General features: G+C 50.2%; 2 protein-coding genes across 2 annotated transcripts; one reads left to right on the top strand and one right to left on the bottom strand.

Annotated features, from left to right (window-relative positions):
• Nucleotides 1-345: 345 nt before the first annotated feature.
• FSUBG_12368 (3-phosphoshikimate 1-carboxyvinyltransferase) lies at nucleotides 346-5,133 on the top strand (the record flags this gene model as incomplete). Its single annotated transcript, XM_036677148.1, has 2 exons — nucleotides 346-4,989; nucleotides 5,068-5,133. 2 exons carry the CDS (start codon nucleotides 346-348, stop codon nucleotides 5,131-5,133), a joined length of 4,710 nt encoding a protein of 1,569 aa, XP_036532170.1.
• A 2,020-nt stretch (nucleotides 5,134-7,153) lies between these two features.
• FSUBG_12367 (26S proteasome subunit RPN4) lies at nucleotides 7,154-9,022 on the bottom strand (the record flags this gene model as incomplete). The annotated part of the gene is made up of 1 exon (XM_036677147.1): nucleotides 7,154-9,022. The coding sequence occupies one exon, from the start codon at nucleotides 9,020-9,022 to the stop codon at nucleotides 7,154-7,156; it is 1,869 nt and encodes a 622-aa protein (XP_036532169.1).
• Nucleotides 9,023-14,016: the final 4,994 nt, after the last annotated feature.

Below are 14,016 nucleotides of genomic sequence, written 5' to 3'. Positions count from 1 at the left end.
TATTATTTATATATATTTATTAATTATTTTATATAGAAATCTAAGAAAAATAGAGCTATCCTTGCTATTTAAGGTGGGGCTGTCATAGGCTAACAAACAAACAGGGGGTATACTGTACTCCGTACTCTTAAGCTCTCGGCCTTTTACTAGTCTCTTCTCGTCATAGAGTCAGAGCTTGGTCCGTAATCGGGCAGACCCCTCCAAATTTTACTCACAGGCCACCGCAACCTAGATCCCTTGCCCCGCCAATCCACAGTTAACAAACGAGTTCCGACCTCAACTCAATTGATTTCTCGTGGCCAAAAAGCGTGCAAATCTTGGATCATCTTGAGGCCTGCTGTGACCATGGCTCAAGCCGAGAGACAAGAGCCGACTCGGATCTCGATCCTAGGCGAGCCCAATATCATCGTCGATCACGGTCTTTGGCTCAACTTTGTTGTTGATGACCTCCTCCAGAACACGCCTACATCGACCTACGTCCTCATCACAGATACCAATCTTTTCGACACATATGTGCCTGCCTTTCAAGCTCGTTTCGAGGCCGCTTCCCAGGCAACAGCCACCCGGCTGCTCACGTATACCATCCCACCAGGAGAGGCTTCCAAAAGCCGTGAGACCAAGGCCGAGATAGAGGATTGGATGCTCTCCCAACAATGCACCCGCGACACGGTCATTATAGCTCTTGGTGGCGGTGTTATGGGAGATATGATCGGCTATGTTGCAGCTACCTTCATGCGTGGTGTCCGGTTCGTCCAAGTGCCCACGACATTGCTCGCCATGGTTGACTCGTCGATTGGTGGAAAGACTGCCATTGATACTCCAATGGGCAAAAATCTTGTCGGCGCTTTCTGGCAGCCGAAGCGTATCTATATTGACTTGACTTTCCTCGAGACGTTGCCCGCCCGCGAATTCATCAATGGGATGGCTGAGGTTGTCAAAACTGCCGCTATTTGGAATGAGACTGAGTTCACTATTCTGGAAGAATCAGCAGCTCGCATCCTTGAATGCGTCCGATCCAAGGGCGAGAGCCGCCTGGACCCCATCCGAGATGTGCTGAAGCGCATCGTTATCGGCTCAGCGGGCGTCAAAGCAGAGGTTGTGTCTAGTGATGAACGAGAGGGTGGTCTCCGTAACCTTCTCAACTTCGGCCACTCCATTGGGCACGCGTTTGAGGCTATCTTGACGCCACAACTTCTCCATGGCGAGGCTGTTGCTATCGGCATGGTCAAGGAAGCAGAGCTCGCACGTCACCTTGGTGTATTGCGTCCCGGTGCAGTTGCCAGGCTAGTCAAGTGCATCGCCAGTTATGATCTTCCAACCTCGCTCCGTGACAAGCGTGTCATCAAGCTGACAGCGGGTAAGAAGTGTCCTGTTGACATTCTACTTGAAAAGATGGGTGTGGATAAAAAGAACGAAGGAAGGAAGAAGAAGATTGTTCTCCTCTCAGCCATTGGCAAGTGTCATGAGCCACGCGCCAGCGTCGTGGAAGATAAGGTAATCCGGACCATCTTGTCATCATCCATTCGGGTCACCCCTGGTGTTCCTAAGGATCTAAACGTCACAGTGGCTCCGCCAGGCTCAAAGAGCATCTCCAACAGAGCTCTAATCCTAGCCGCCCTCGGTTCAGGAACCTGCCGCATCAAGAATCTTCTCCATTCTGATGATACCGAGTACATGCTTTCGGCGGTCCATCAGCTCGGGGGCGCTTCTTACTCCTGGCAAGAAGCTGGAGAGGTCCTGGTAGTTGAAGGCCAGGGTGGCAATCTGCGAGCAAGTAAAGACCCTCTGTATTTGGGGAATGCCGGCACAGCATCCCGCTTCCTGACTACCGTTGTCGCCCTTGCCGCCCCTAGCCAGGAATCTCGCGTCAACGTTCTGACTGGCAATGCAAGAATGCAGGTTCGTCCGATCGGCGCACTGGTTGATGCCTTGCGTTCCAACGGTGTCGAAATCGAGTATCTTGGTAAGGAGAACAGTCTACCCTTGCGAATTGATGCCGCTGGTGGGTTCAGGGGGGGAGACATCGAGCTTGCCGCCACTATTTCATCACAATACGTTTCATCAATTCTCATGGCCGCTCCTTACGCCAAGAACCCTGTCACACTGCGTCTGGTTGGAGGCAAGCCTATCTCCCAGTCCTACATCGATATGACTATTACCATGATGGCCTCCTTCGGTATTAACGTGGAGGTTTCTTCGGATGAGCCCAACACCTATCATATCCCTCAGGGTACTTATAAGAACCCTCAGGAGTACACCATTGAGAGTGACGCGAGTTCTGCGACTTACCCCCTTGCAGTTGCCGCTATCACTGGTACCAAGTGTACAATTCCCAATATTGGCTCAAAGTCCCTCCAGGGAGATGCCCGCTTCGCTATTGATGTCTTGAAGCCTATGGGATGTTATGTTGAGCAGTCTGACCACTCCACAACTGTCACTGGTCCTGCCCCTGGTCAACTCAATGGCCTTCCTCATGTTGATATGGAGCCTATGACCGACGCATTCCTCACAGCGTCAGTCCTGGCGGCTGTCGCTTCGGGAACAACTCGAATCACGGGCATTGCTAATCAACGCGTCAAAGAGTGTAATCGTATTGCCGCTATGAAGGATCAGCTTGCCAAGTTTGGCGTGCAATGTAATGAGCTTGAGGATGGTATTGAGGTGCTCGGTAAGAGCCGAGATGGTGGTGTAGTGACACCAGAGGTTGGCATTCATTGCTATGATGACCATCGTGTTGCAATGAGCTTTAGTGTCCTTGCAGTTGCCTCGCCTGGCCCTGTAGTCATCACAGAGAGAGAATGTGTTGGCAAAACCTGGCCAGGGTGGTGGGACATTCTCTCCCAAGCTTTCAAGATCGAGATGGTCGGTGAAGAGCCAGATGTTGATGAGGATGATCACGAGAGCCAAGAGACGGTTTTGGAACGCTCAGTCTTCATCATCGGAATGCGAGGCGCCGGTAAGACTACCGCTGGTAACTGGATGGCCAAGCTTCTGGGTTGGAAATTCATTGATTTGGATCAGGAGCTGGAAAGGCGTGCCGGGCGGACAATTCCCGAAATGATCAGAGGTGATCGTGGGTGGGAGGGTTTCCGTGCGGACGAGCTGGCACTTCTGCAGGATGTCATGGAGAACAACAAGACTGGCCATATCTTCTCTTGTGGTGGTGGCCTGGTCGAGACTCCAAAGGCCAGAGAGATGCTCAAGAGCTACGGCAAAAGCGGTGGCAATGTCTTGTTAGTCCACCGCGACACCGATCAAGTGGTTGAATATCTCAACCGTGACAAAACCCGGCCGGCCTATACCAGTGAGATTCGACAGGTCTATTTGCGCCGCAAGGACTTCTACAACGAGTGCAGCACACATCTTTACTACAGTCCGCACTCCGAATCGTCTGGCTCCAAGGCGGAGATTCCCTCCGACTTCCAGCAATTTGTGCATTCTATCGCGGGCAGAAACTCTCATTTCAAAGACGTTTTGAACAAAGACCACAGTTTCTTTGTGTCCCTGACTATACCTAACGTTGATGAGGCTGTTGACCTTGTGCCAGAGGTTGTGGTCGGCTCTGATGCCGTCGAGCTAAGGGTTGATCTGCTCCAGGATCGTTCCATCGACTCTGTTACTCGTCAAATCTCGACTCTTCGCGCCTCAGCGAAGAAGCCTATCGTTTTCACGTTGAGGACCGAGTCTCAGGGTGGTAAATTCCCAGACAGTGCCTACGAAGAAGGTCTCCAGCTCTACCGTCTGGCTTTGCAGATGGGTCTGGAGTACGTCGATGTTGAAATGACGCTTCCCGACGACATCATCCAAACTATCACAGAATCTCGCGGGTATTCACGCATAATCGCCTCTCACCATGACCCTAAGGGTACTATGTCTTGGAAGAATGCGTCGTGGATTCAGTACTACAACCGGGCTCTCCAGTACGGCGATATAATCAAGTTGGTCGGTATTGCTCGCACTCCTGAGGACAACTTCGACCTTGCCAAATTCAAATCTCGAATGCAGGAAGCGCAGAAGACACCCATGATTGTCATGAACATGGGCAAAGCCGGAAAGTTGAGTCGTGTACTGAACCGGTTCTTGACGCCCGTGTCCCATCCCGCCCTGCCCTTCAAGGCCGCACCAGGCCAGATGTCCGCGTCTGAAATACGTCGTGCTCTTGCATTACTCGGCGATCTGGACCCATACAAATTCTATCTGTTTGGGAAGCCCATCTCAGCATCTCGCTCGCCTGCTCTTCACAACACCCTGTTCGGACAAACGGGCCTGCCTCATCACTACTATCGTCTCGAGACGGACAGAATCGAGGATGTACGTGAAGTGCTAAGGTCTTCCGATTTTGGAGGCGCCTCGGTCACCATACCTCTCAAGTTGGATATCATGAGTCAGCTTGACGAGCTCTCTGCTGCAGCTCAGGCCATCGGAGCTGTCAACACGGTTGTTCCCTTAGGCAAGACTGACGTCAATGGCCGTCGACGACTTTTGGGAGACAACACAGACTGGAGAGGCATGGTACACGCTCTTCATGACGCCGGTATCGAGGAACAGGCAGACTCTGATACAAAGGGGGCCGCCATGGTCGTGGGCTCTGGCGGGACTACCCGAGCTGCCGTCTTTGCTCTGCACTCTCTGGGGTTCAGTCCAATCTACGTTGCCGCTCGCAACCAGGCCAAGGCAAACGCACTTGCAGCTGGCTTCCCCAGCGATTATAATCTGCAAGGCATGAGCCAGGCTTCAGACATAGACAAGGTCTCGCCGAATGTCAAGGTCGTCGTCAGTACTATTCCCGCTGATCGGCCTATCGACTCAATTCTGCGGGAGCTCGTAGCTGCCGTGCTCAGTCGGCCAGCTATTAACGAAGAGCGTCGAGTCCTCCTCGAGATGGCATACAAACCCAGCCATACCCCGATAATGCAGTTGGCAGAGGATGCCGGCAACTGGACTACAATTCCAGGGCTCGAGGTCCTTGCCTCTCAAGGATGGTATCAGGTAAGTTCACTCATGACGTGACCATAGTTTGTCTGTGGTAGGAAGGATAGATCAGCCAACTAATCTGGTCTATTTCAGTTTGAGCTCTGGACGGGAATTACACCCCTTTACAAGGACGCCCGCGCAGCCGTTCTCGGCCTCTGATTAAAGGTCTTGACTCGAATAAAACAACGACGACGTGTGCTTCTGTGTGTCAGTCACTTGGATTCTGCTTGCTTGGGCGCTCAAATATAATGCGCAAGAAAACTATGGCGTTGGTGGAGAGAGCGGGAACAAGATGGGACAGTTAGATAGAGTTGAGCTTAGTTGGGCTGAGGAAGGGCCATGGCTATGGCTAGCACTGTGGTGCGATGAGGTGGGGTGAGGTGTGCGTTACTATTCAAAGAGAGAATGCAAGTTGTTCATTACTACGTACATCGTTCGATCATATGTTGCTGCTTCTGGTAAAGCTGGGGAAACGGAGTGCCTCCAAGCTGTGACGTTATCCAGACTCTCCCTACTAACATAGACTACCGTGCCGCAAAGAGGCATATGTGCAACTCCGTAGCCTAAATTTTTAGGAATGGCGTCAAGTGGATATCAGTGACGAAATTACAGTGCACTTGTGAAGTAGGCCGAACAAGAACTTGAACAAGAGTTTACCAGAAAGAACAACACTATGATGCTTGCTTACTATGGAGCCATTAGACTAGTTTATGCAGACTACTTACTTACTTGCAGCACTTTCAGACATGATTGTGTCGTTGCAAGCATCCATACTAAGACCTTGATTGCTATACTGTACCTAGTCCCTTGCAGAGAGGAGCAAGGGAACCGTAACCCTTGTGACGTCGTTGCATCAATGTCAGTATTAAGTAACCATCACCAAGGGTAGCGTAGCGGAGGGTGAGCTTGATACTGATCGGCATTAGAATACGTCGCACCCATCATCAATGCACACTTGTGATCGGTTTCAAGGGTCAGATCTACATAAAGTGGTACAGTTGGTACCTACTATAGCTATTATAGCTACTATACCTAACTTAGGTAGCGCCAACTGTTCATAAGGGGTCTAAACTTAGGGTGTTGCTGCTTCCTTGCAGCATTGATGAGCATCACGGTATTACCTAGCCAAGGCAATTACTAAGTTAGGTATCATTAGGCGCTGAGGGGGAGAAATTTCATGTCTTTCTTTGATTCTAATAATCCTTTTCTGTTGTGTCGCATTATATCATACATCATCATAATCTATAATTGTCACTCATCTCCAAAAATGACAAAATACAGTCCGACCCTGTTCAACGGCCGAGGCGCTATTGGTCTCTTCCCGTCAGTGCAGTCTTCAGGCATCATGACGTTCAACTCGCAGAGACGACTCGACTCGACTCGAATTCCAATCCTTGGTATCATTTGCCCAAAGAGACAAGGACAAAACTCGCTGTAATAAATAAAACCTAAACGCTCCTGTTTACTTTTTTGTCTAGACCAGGTTCCAATCAATCCATTTCAATCCAATTTTTTCCAAACAAACGTGAGGTGTTGGTTCTGGCCGGCCAGATGACCTGGTACAAGTGATACATAGATACGATACATATATGCATGCAAGTCGCATAGGTAGGAAATGACCTTCGATGAGGTGCCAAAACAACCGAAATAACTGGAATCAGGATAATGTACAATGACAACGAATGGCAGTCCGCTATGTCCATGACGGGCGCCATGTCATCATCAGGGGGTGTCGGGGAGGGATACATCATACTGGTCGGTGACTGAGACTTGTGTGGACCCATATGATGTCACAACCACGATATGTGGATGGTTCATGACGTAGCCAGATTGACCGGAAAGGACCCTTCCTGCAGGAAGGGTCCCTTAGACCCACCTGCCCGCACTAGGGCCCAGGGCGCTATCGGTTTGGCACTTTGTCGGCCAACCCGATTCAAGCAGACTGAAGCCTTGCGGTGATCGGTCCACAACCGCCAAGCCTTAATTCGACGGTGGCCAACGTCATGCGGCATCATCTAGGGAGCCCCAGAGTCACGACACCACGTCAATCCTGGGGTGACTTGGACCGTCTCCAGGGACTCCTATCGGCAAAATTCTTGTCTCGGGGCGAGCATGCTATCCTGGGGCTGGCCGCCTAGCCTTGCCTTGTGAGCCGCGCTACACACGCCAAGGGTGCAACTCAAGCACCGGCTCGTCGACGATGCTTGCCTGGGAGTTCCACGTCCGGATGGCATACGCGATAGTGCCTGGTAAGAGCATCCGCACGACTGAATGTCTTCTCCTCCGTGCAAAGATCACATCGCACCTTTTGTTTGCGAGCATTGTGGATGGTGTCCTCATGGCGAGTGAGGTCATATGGCCTAGAGAAGACAGTGTGGCAGGGCTTGCCAGTGCTTGGGTTGATCCTGTCGCAACGATGAGGGCCCGCCTGTGTGTTCAACATTGCGGACGTCATACCCATGTTGCGAGGTTGCGAAGGCCCAAGGTTCTGGGTCTGTCGGTGGCCTTCGCGTTTGTGCTTCTGAAGTAGTGCTGGAGTTTCAAACCGCAATGTGCAGCCGTGGTATGTGCAAGTGTATGTGCCGCCATCAGCAGCCGTGCTGCCAGGGCGGGTTGCAGGAGTGACATGCCGCGATTCATTCGAGCTCGATCCAGCGGAGCTCAAGCGAGGTGGTGTCTCATGGTTTATCCGCGGGTGTGCAATAAACGGATATTGTTGGGGCACCGAAATTCCACTGGCTGCGTGCGATGACAGGAAGTTGAAGTGGTTTTGGCTGTGGGTGTCGTGCATAGATTCCTGAGAGCTAACCATAGACTTTGGGAACTGGTCCAGATCAAAGCCCGAAGAGCTCTGAGGAAATAAAGGGAAATTGTTGTCACCCTCAGACTCATTGAACTCAAGAATAGCATCTTTTGGAGAAATGGTCTTGGGGGTCTCGGGCTCCTGTTTCATGTTCATCTGTTGATGCATGACCTGAGCATCTTGATGTGCCTTGTTCTGCTCGCGTACGCGTTGTGCACTGTTGAACGTCAAGGCTTGTGAGAGTCCATGGTTACCAAACTCATGGGCGGGAGAAGGGGCGAGAGGCGAGCCAGTTCTGAAGGGCGACCTATCTCGCGAGTTGGTAGAAACTGGCGATTGAGCAGCACTTAGATGCTGGTTGTTGGCGGCGTTGAGTCGCTGGCTGAAGACATCGTTTGTAGGTGATAAAGATACCTGAGTTTGCGAAGGAGGAGTTGATGTGATGGCAAAGTTGGGGCTGTAGAGTTCGTCTGCATAGATATCTGTCATAGTTCTGTCAAGTTTCGGAGCATTGGCAAACCCTGGGTAATGAAAATGTGAGCTTTTGTTCGTGGATATGAGGCCATCGTCGATAACATTACCTTTTCGCCTTCTCTCCGAATTATCTGTTTCGCCAATTGTAGGGGTCGCAGGTGAGTCACCCGCGATGGAACTTGCCACTGAGGCGGGGTGTGACCGTGATGAGCCACCAGAGAAGTCGGGAGCTTGCATCAAAGTCCGGTCCATTCTTGGTTTGCTGCTTGGTCCTGACAGAGTGATTGGATATGCCATCTCAGGTATAGCATTATGCTCCAAGCCTCCGCAAGTCTGGTATCCAGCATAGGGAGGCATCGACTTAGCGAGGTGATAATATGAGGGATTGCTCTGGTCGTTTGCGTCAGTGACCGCAACGTGTGGGTTCGATGTGTTGTGGTTGAAGGGCGAAGCAGGCCCAGCTGTTGAAGACCCCAGAGACGACAAAGAAGACTCGCGCTGATGAGTCCCACGAGGTAACCTGTGAGTCTGTTGCGCAAGTGTTCCCCAAGTTTCGGGCTGCATGAGGTCGGTGGGAAGTTGTTGACTCAAAGCAGTGAGCTCGTCTTCGTAAGTCGATCGGGGGGGGTCAGAGTAGGCGGCAGAGTTGTATTCGGTATGGCAATTCTGAGAGAAGGGATACTGCTGGTGCTGCTGAGAGTTGGAAGAGTTGTGTTGTAGTTGTTGTTGGAGCTGAAGTTGCTGTTGATGCAGTCGAGGGATCGATAACATGATGATGTTGTAAAAGATGAGTTTATGTTTAGAGTTGAGAGAAAGTGGCGAAAGGCGGGAAGGGTCGCTTTTTAAAGAAAGCAGGGACCGTTTAGATGAGCAACAAGGTGTGAGTGATGGAAGCCAAAAGACTGATGGATAAGGTAAGGTGAGGTACAGTACAGTGCTGGAGTCGATGAGGTCACTAGGTGCACCCCCACCGGGCCGAGAACTAAAAAGACCCTGGGCCCACTCGATGATGCACAGGACAACACCGACGCCGGGATCTGGAAAGAATCGCTGGGTACCTAACGCATGCCCCAGCGGCCGTGGCAGAGGGTACCGCAGGAGGGAGTAAGTGAGGTCGATTTGCGGTACGTAACCCGGTATATGTACCTAATGGTGGTGTGGGCTTGATGGCTCTTGGACAATTCGATGCGATGAGGGTGGGTGCTGTGTACGTGTGGTATGCAACCTCGACAAGTTGTGAAGTAATTAATGTACCACGGTACCTAGGTAGGTAAGTATGTCGTGGTGTGTGGGTAACGTATATCGTCACGCCAGACTCGAAGCCGTTGTCTTGCTTCGGTTTTTCCCCCTAGGTCAGCGGCGGATTGGCAGTTATGCGAAGCACTACTACATACGTAGGTAAGGTAGACTATGTGTGTGTGTGTGTGTGTGTGTGTGTGTGTGTGTGCACTCGCTTGCTCCTAGTGAAATAATAGATGATTGATGGATGATGATGCAGATGATGATGATGTCTAATATGACCATGTGGCTGCTGATCTTCCCGCTGCTTCAGGTCGCTTCCAGTCCCTTCTCAATCGCCGTGCACTGACGACGATAATTTGCGACAACATATAATCCTCTCCTCTTGATTTCAAATATCCCGTCCCTCTTCCTCAACCTCCTCGCGAGACGAACAAACCGAACAGCGAGGTGTTGACTAACTGACTAATTGGGCCCCGAGACTTGTCAAAGCCCTCAAGCCTCCCGCAACGGACATCCACTCCCACTCCGGGGATCCAGAGATGCATGCCCGTATCAAGCAATGGTACGTATCTTTAAGTTTGTTCAAGGTTCGGTTTCAAGGGCCAAGGCCAGCTTGCACCCAAGGCTGCAGGGCTCTGACGCCGATAGGGGCCCATCAGAAACGGTGCCCAATAGGCTCTCTCAATTCCTTGGACTCTGACGCTGCGCAGGAAAATCTTAGCCTGGCCCAGCACGCTCAAGTTTTTTTCGACCTGTTGAAGGGTTCCACTGACGTAGTCTAGCCCCGCCGATCTTCCCATTTGTTTTGTGATGTGAATAGATACGTAAAGGTAGCTTCCTCGCTCAGCCACATCTCATGGTTTGTCATCTGGTACTGACGCCACTCTTTCGGATTCCGCCACACTCTATGCGAATCTCTACCCCACCATTTGTAATCACATGATGACTCTTGGTTAAGGTCACATGAGACATGTCGTCGTATGTTGATTCATCACGGTTCGACATTTCGACTGAGCTGCCAGATGTTGATCAGTCCCGGGGAGTCATGGAACTCAAATCAGGGGAGCTAAGGAAAATATTTGCAGAGTCGTCGTGTGACACACTCTATGGTGTGACTAACCATACCATGCATGTATGTGCCCGTCTCGTTGATTCAAGACAACACCTGTTCAAGCGTTACCACCTATCCGGAGGGTACTGCTCGATAGGGTAAAGACACAAAAACAAGAGAAAAATCTCTATCCTATCCTACCTATTGATCCCATATGGGGATACGGAGTACACACTCGCTCGATGCAGGAACCAACCCTGGTCGCATCTCGCTGGTCAGGAAAAGTTCAACAATCGATGAAATGAAATGATATAATTGGATAAACGTTTCTTCCAATTCTTCGTTGCAGTGCATTCTCGGCCTGACCGATCCGCTATCAGCCGTCGGATGCTATCTGACTTTGTGCTCCAGCCAATCAGACGTGTGGCTCGTTGGAAGCTAAGCCACAAGCTCTGATTTTAGAGTCCATTTCCAAGCTGCTCAAATCGATCTCGCTCAGTCCCACCTGTTTCTAGAAGCCTTTGTGTTCTATTTCTCCGCAAACTGACTGAGCTGCCTCCGTGTCCCAGCCTAAATGAGTTTTCTGGCATGATTAACTCCTCGGAGAGATTCGATGTTGGCTTCTGTTCCATGATGCTCGGACAGAACTTCCCATTATAGATGATCAAGGAGCGTGTGACTCTATCAGATAACAATAATACCTATCCGGAAAGATGCTCGAGTATATGCTTGGGTACCTAGGCAGGCAGGTAATGAATCTAAATCCGAAAACGTTGCGGGGGTGATAACTCGGTACTCTGAACCAGGATAATATGGATGGAACTTACGGGCCATCAGGTAGGAAGGAAAATAAAATGCTTTGTCGTTGGAACCACCCTACCTACCTACTACTTACTTACCTACCTGCAAGATGTACATATCATTTGGGCTGGGGTGTGACTTTGTCGGCAAAAGCTCATCACGTTGAGTTGCACGCCATGTTCATCTCGATCTTGCTTCCTTCCCCGGTCCGAGAACCAAAGAAGTGACATACAAACTGCAGTGTGAAATCAATGTCAGCTACCGTGATTCTCAGCTCTACCAAGCGTTGATTAGCCATAGGTAGTGTGGCCTACCTGGGACTAGGTGCTACTCTTCCGTCTGTTGGTCCGCGTAGGGCAGGCGGCGAAATCTCAGCACAGTACCTATATACCCATGCCCAACGGCGGCGGCGGCGGCTGAGGCCGGCACCGGGCGATCCATCTCGCTATTAGAGTCTGCGCATCTATGTACCTATCTCGCTACCCGCGCGCAGTATATTCGATAGCCTATAGTAAACAAAGTATCAATAGTCTTTACCGTATGTTCGTGCGTGTAAATAGTATGCCAATGTGTTTCCTCTGGCACTAGATGCGATGCAATTTCCACATCGGTATCTTGTCAGCCACCCGGCTTCTCAACCCTCCAATTTAGTTGTCGTCGGCGAACAGGATGAGTCAAGGATTAACAGAGCTGAGCAATCACCAAGCCGTGTGAGAAACGATGCTTGATTGAGGCATTGTTATGCTACGTTACAGGGGTCTTAAACAGTACACTATTCGATTCGATGTAAGCTGGTACCGACTGAATGGTCGATGCGTTTCTCTGTACGACATGGTTGTTCCATCATTGCTTCCAAATATCCATCTCGAAATCTACACGACAGGACATTTGTTGGCCGCGCAGACAGATCTCATCATCGATATCCAGCTTCCACCGGTCGGCTTGTCCGTGTGTGGGGGGGCCTCATGCATAGGTACATAGCTTAAATGACAAACCCCATTGCCGAGAGTTGGGCTATGGATTTGGCCATGGCCATTCATTCATTATTATTATCTCCGTCGCTCTCGGGTTTTCAGAGTAATCCGATCAGGTCTAACTCCAACTTTTCGGAGTCATTTGTAATCCCCATCATTATTTAGCCACCTTCAAGGCTGAGTAATAGTTGATCAATGCCGACGGTCTTTTTTCTCCTGCTGTTCATCCGTACCTTAGGCATGAGCCAGACATGGTAAATTCCACTCCCGGTTGTGTCTGCGGCCTCTAATTTAGCAAACATCCACGTGGTCCAGGCCCGACGATCCTTTGTTCTCGCCACCCGTAGGCTCCGTGATCCGATACCTTCGGCCGATTGGTAAGAGCATGAGATGTATCCGAATATTGATCTATTTATTGAGTGATAGGTATGCGTGCCTGGATCTGTTTTCCCTTGCTCAGTACCTAGGTACCTGATTACCTACTACCTTACTAAGAAACGGGTTGCAAATGCGTTATGTATCGGCCAATTTCAAAGCCAGTTGCTCAAGGTTCAGAATAGTTACTGGTCACAAGACGAGATATAGACTGCTCCAGAACCGCGTTTGTTCAGCCACTAAGGCCTGTCGCGTTCGTATTATCTCAACCGGCAGGAAAGTGACTCATTGGTGAAGGCAGTGCAACAGTGGTTGTGACCAGCTGTCTCTAATTTGACACTCAGTTTTTAATGTCGGTCTCCAGGGTAGGCTGAGACCTCGGTACCTAGTCTGTGCAGTCTGTGACGCGAGTGAACCAATAGATTGACATTGGGACCAACGATAGAATAATGTTGTTTTTCATTCCTTTTCAAAGAGATCTCATCCGGAGCTGATACGGGTGTGTGCTGGCCTTTTCATTGTGCGCCTTATATCAAAGCCAGCCGTCAACCACTTTTTTCAGGTTCAAGATATCTAAGTAGTTTTCCACTTGATATAGACTTCGACCTATGTCTCTCTCACTCTGGATACTGTTATAGACGGAAAGCATTGACGCGTAATATAATAAGACAGAGGCAAGGATACAATATGAAGGTCGTCCAAACCCGTTCCAGAACGCGAGTAGCGAAGATCATACATGTGGATGGGACACTATGCCTAATTCTCGCGACCTTAACCGCATGCTTCCATGCAAATGTACCCTAAGGGGCTCCTCGACAATATACTCATCAACTCGGTGTAAGCTGCGTACGTATTAACGATACCCGATATATGAAGACATCAACTGTCCTAATCGTGAGGTAACCCAGAAGCCTTCATGAAAGGATTGTTAGCGACCTACATGTAAACGTGCCTCAACGGTGATGGCATCCAGTCGTGTCAACAAACCAGCAAACAACAACCATTACACCCAGCACGTGACAGTCTGAACGCGTATGCAATGACGCGATCAAATCTGTGTATGGGTATTGTCAATGTTCACGAATGGCTCATAGATTACAGCGAGATATTCACAACGAGTCAAGGAATATGCACTATGTGATGATCAATATCGCCTCGACGGCATGCTCGATTATCCCCGAATGTAATCCCCCATTTCCCTATGATACAGAACACCCAAAAACAAGACCGGACCCATTTGTCGTCATGAAACACCCTACATGGTCCCGCGCAGCGAGCAGTCGACCGCAAAGATTCGTAACAGCATGTAAAACAGAGCGCGC

This window comes from Fusarium subglutinans, assembly GCF_013396075.1.
Source record: "Fusarium subglutinans strain NRRL 66333 chromosome Unknown NRRL66333_c0000264, whole genome shotgun sequence".
Lineage (NCBI taxonomy): Eukaryota > Fungi > Ascomycota > Sordariomycetes > Hypocreales > Nectriaceae > Fusarium > Fusarium subglutinans.
The sequence above is the reverse complement of the archived record's forward strand: the minus strand, read 5'-3'. Positions and strand labels throughout refer to the sequence as shown.